At 34.6% G+C, this 3,936-nt stretch overlaps 1 protein-coding gene across 1 annotated transcript; it reads right to left on the reverse strand.

Moving 5' to 3' along the window:
• Positions 1-208: 208 nt before the first annotated feature.
• LOC149133771 (uncharacterized) lies at positions 209-1,963 on the reverse strand. Its single transcript, XM_089358254.1, has 3 exons — positions 1,790-1,963; positions 1,203-1,442; positions 209-544 (listed from the first exon to the last, which is right to left on the reverse strand). Exons 1-3 carry the CDS (start codon positions 1,961-1,963, stop codon positions 209-211), a joined length of 750 nt encoding a protein of 249 aa, XP_089214380.1.
• Positions 1,964-3,936: the final 1,973 nt, after the last annotated feature.

The raw sequence follows: 3,936 nt of genomic DNA on the forward strand, positions 1-3,936 counted from the left end.
GTTCCCTTGCATCTCTGAATAAAATTCCCTCCCAGATTTTGAATAAAATCTAAAATATGTTTTTAGTTTTTTTTGTTGATATGAATTAGTCACATTATACAAAATATGTATAATTTTATATATAATCACATTATGCAAAAAGCGAGATACCTGACACTGCTTCTTAGCAAAAAGTATTTTTTTTATTGAATATGAATTAGTCACGTTATTAGTGAGATACTTGAAACTGCTTCTTAGCTACAAAAACATGAATGCATGGCTGAATGCCAGAGAGTGCACAACGTAAGTCCTTTTCAACATTCAATCTATTTCTGTACTTGGTCTTGACAGCAAAGAGCGTGGAAAATGCAGCTTCACAAAGATACGTGGATCTAAACATAGCTAAACTCCGAAGAGCCTGATGTGAGAACAGAGGGTAAACAGGAATGTACTTGATCAAGAACGTTTCAAGATCCAGTTCTTTAAAGTCTTCCTTAGCTGGGGAGTTGAACTTCAGCTCAAGAAACTCCTCTTGCACTTCATCCAAAACATCAGTCACTTCACACTGAAATGGGTTCTTGATGAATTTCTAAGCTTCACGCTTTTCATCTATATCTGGGACGTATCCTTGATTCTGAGTTAGATGAGTGATTATTTGTTTCTTTAACTCAGAATCAAGGTTTCCGTGAATGAGAATCAGAATCCAAGTAACTAAAACTGGCTGTATTTCCCTGCTGAATTCGACATTTCCAGAGGTCGAGTTTGGCCATGAAAGTTTGAATAGTGTCGTGGTGCGTGAGAATGTTGATGTTTTTCCCTTGTAGTTTAATGTCGAGAGCATTCAACGCTTCAAAGATGTCCACCAGTTAAGCTAGAGATAGCTGAAAGCCTTCAAACTAGAACTTGTCATGGAGATCTGCCTTCAGTTGCAAATCTAGAAATATTGCTACATTTTTTCATAGTTCATAAAGCCGTCCAAGTATGTTCCCCTTTGATAGCCATCGTACGTTCATGTGAAAAAGTAATGCTTCATGTTCAAATTCCATATCTTTACACAACAGTTTGAAAAGACGACTGTTTAAGGCTCCACCTTTAACAAAGTCGACAACCTTGATAGCCACGTTCAGGACATTTCTCATTTCAGTGGGTAAGGTTCTGGCTGCTAAGGCTTCATGATGAAGTATGCAGTGTATACTCACAACAGATGAATTTTTTTCTCTCACCCTAGTAATGAATCCAGACTGCAGACCAAGCATAGCTGGAGCTCCATCAGTGTACACCCCTACCAACGAAAGTTGGATTTCCTGAAAGAAGTTTGATACATCACGAAAAATAGCTGCTGCTGTTGTACAACTATCCATAGAGTGACAGAACAACATTTCCTCTTTTACACAGTGGCCTAACACAAAACGAACGTATACCAGTAGCTGAGAACAGTGAGCGATGGCAGTCGTTTCGTCACACTGGATGGCAAAAACAGGAGAATCTCTTACTTGGTTAAAATTTGATCTTTGGTGTCTTGAGACAAGTCGTCCATCCTTCCCTTGACTGTATCGTTTGATAGTGAAATCTGGGAAAGCTTGTTTGCACTATCTTTCCCCAGAACGATCTCTGCTGCACGGAATAGACTTGATTTTATGACAGACTCTCCGATGTTATGGCTCTTCTTGCTCTTTGCAGTCAACATGGCGATCTCATAGGAAGCCTCAACAACCGTTGAAATTTGTTGCCGAAATACCCCACTACCGTCCAACTTAGCTTGCTTCAAGGAATGTCATTTTATTCCAAAGAATCCCTTGGGCTTGTCTGCCAGAGCAGGATGTGTTGTCCTCAAGTGACGTTCCAAGCGTAAGGGTCGCATTCCATCATTGCTCAAAGTTTTGTAACATATCGCACACTGGGGGACTTCTGTATCACTCTTTTGGAGGGACATGAATCTAAATCGAATATATTCGTCAACACATTTCCGTTTCTTTGCATTCATTGCGAATTAGTTGATGTGCAGTGGACAACACAAATATGTGAACAAAAGGTAAGGTACGTGTGAGGTAATGTCAAGACCCAAGTTAGAACGCTTGGAGTAAAAAGTTCAGAAAAAAAATTAAAACAAAAAATTTGGAATAAAATTTAAATTAAAAGAAAAATTATACGAAGAATTTGTATAATAAGATATTGTATTTATTTGTACGAAAATATATAAAAAAATGTTTCTTTAAGAAAGAAAAGATTTTGCATAGCTTTTAGTTTCACCTAGTACTTTCTGTAATATTTAAATCTGAATTTTAGTTTAATATTTGGCTTTATATTATAATTTTTTTCTTACAAAATGATTTACTATATTTTTAACATAAACATTTAATATTAAAAATTTTGGTTTTATTGTTAAAATCTCTTATTTTCCTAATCTGTGTTTTGATTTTTTTGAGACTTTATCAAATTTGGCCGGCACATTTAAAAAACAATTTTTTTGTAACTAAACACTTTCAAAATTCGTATACTGATAGAATGTGTCACATAAAACATCATTTACTCTTGGCGTTTTTGAGAAAATTGTGTATTTTCGAAGTTATTTCATGTTAAAGTTGTCGTATTTCGGTAATTTCAACCAATCAATGACGTTTATTGAGGTGAAAACAATTACTGCTGTTCTTTGTCAACAACAACTTCCGGTGGTGTATATTCCATTTGTCACTGTTATTTATGACATATTTCATCTCAGTTACGTTCGTATGAATAAACGAGTGTATCTGAAGCATGTTTACTTCATGGCACCACCACAATCGTTCGTACATTTCTACTGCTTTTAATTTTTTTTTCCTGTTGTTCAGCTACTATTTTCGGAAAGACATTTTTGCCCCCCTCCCCCTCCAATTTCCTCATTTTTCATATTTTTCCATAACTCTAACCCTAAAATCCCAACCCTAACCCTAACCCTAACCCTAAAACCTTAACCCTAACCCTAAAACCCCAACCCTAACCCTAACCCTAACTCTAAAACCCTAACCCTAATCCTAAGACCCTAACCCTAACCTTAACCCTAAAATTCTAATCCTAACTTTAAAACCCTAACCCTAAAACCCTAACGCACGAACGATGTCATAAATAACAGTGACAAACGAAATATACACCGCCGATAGTTGTTGTTGACAAACAACGGCAGTAATTTTATCCATCTGAATACACGTCATTGATTGGTTGAAATTACCGAAATACGACAACTTTAACACAAAATAACTTTAAGAATATAAACTTTTCTGAACAACACTAAGAGTAAAAGATGTTTTATATGACACATTCTACCAGTGCCCAAAGTTTGAAAGTGTTTAGTTACAAAAAATTAATTTCTCGATATGCCGTTCAAAGGGAAAAGATCCTTAATCAATAGTAGAACCTATTACATACTTCTTGTTTTATTTCCTATTTTTAAATATATCATGCTTTTCATCTTGCTAAAATTTAAAAATAGTTTTCAATTTTTTAAATTAACTCAATATTTCTTAGTATGTTACTATAATGATTTGATAATGTTTCAACATGTCTCTTGATTTTTAAGAATCACATTATTTCATATGTGTGAAAACTGGATCAAACTTGTTTATAATCTATTAATTGAAAAAGATGTTTGAATTTACATGATAATAATATCTAAGCTTTATATCAGTGGTTCTTAATCTGAGTCATGTTGTAACAAAAAAAAAAAAAGGAAAAAAAATTACAAAATAAAGGCAAATGTTAAAGCTACCATTCAAAATTAGTGAGGATTTTGAGGGATATGAAGGCGCGGTCAATAAGTACAGAAAATGGTAAGCGGCACTAAGGTAGTAGAATAAGAAAACTGAAGGTATAAGGCGATACTTTTGCATTTTTTTCATAAACTTCTCATTATTTGACCATGCTCTCGTTAAGAGAATAACAAATATAATTAGAGTAATTCCTACTGTTTCTCAAGGGCTCGCG

The sequence above is a fragment of the Octopus bimaculoides genome, chromosome 10 (assembly GCF_046866305.1).
Source record: "Octopus bimaculoides isolate indiv1 chromosome 10, ASM4686630v1, whole genome shotgun sequence".
NCBI classification, from domain to species: Eukaryota; Metazoa; Mollusca; class Cephalopoda; order Octopoda; family Octopodidae; genus Octopus; species Octopus bimaculoides.

Bases quoted from the DNA above. Each gene is read 5' to 3' on its own strand.
- LOC149133771 (XM_089358254.1), bottom strand. From the start codon at position 1,963: ATGAATGCAAAGAAACGGAAATGTGTTGACGAATATATTCGATTTAGA. The intron at 1,443-1,789 runs GCAGACAAGCCC...TTTGCCATCCAG, and splicing joins GGACAACACATCCTGCTCTG to TGTGACGAAACGACTGCCAT. The intron at 545-1,202 runs GTGAGAGAAAAA...AACCCATTTCAG, and splicing joins AGTCTGGATTCATTACTAGG to TGTGAAGTGACTGATGTTTT.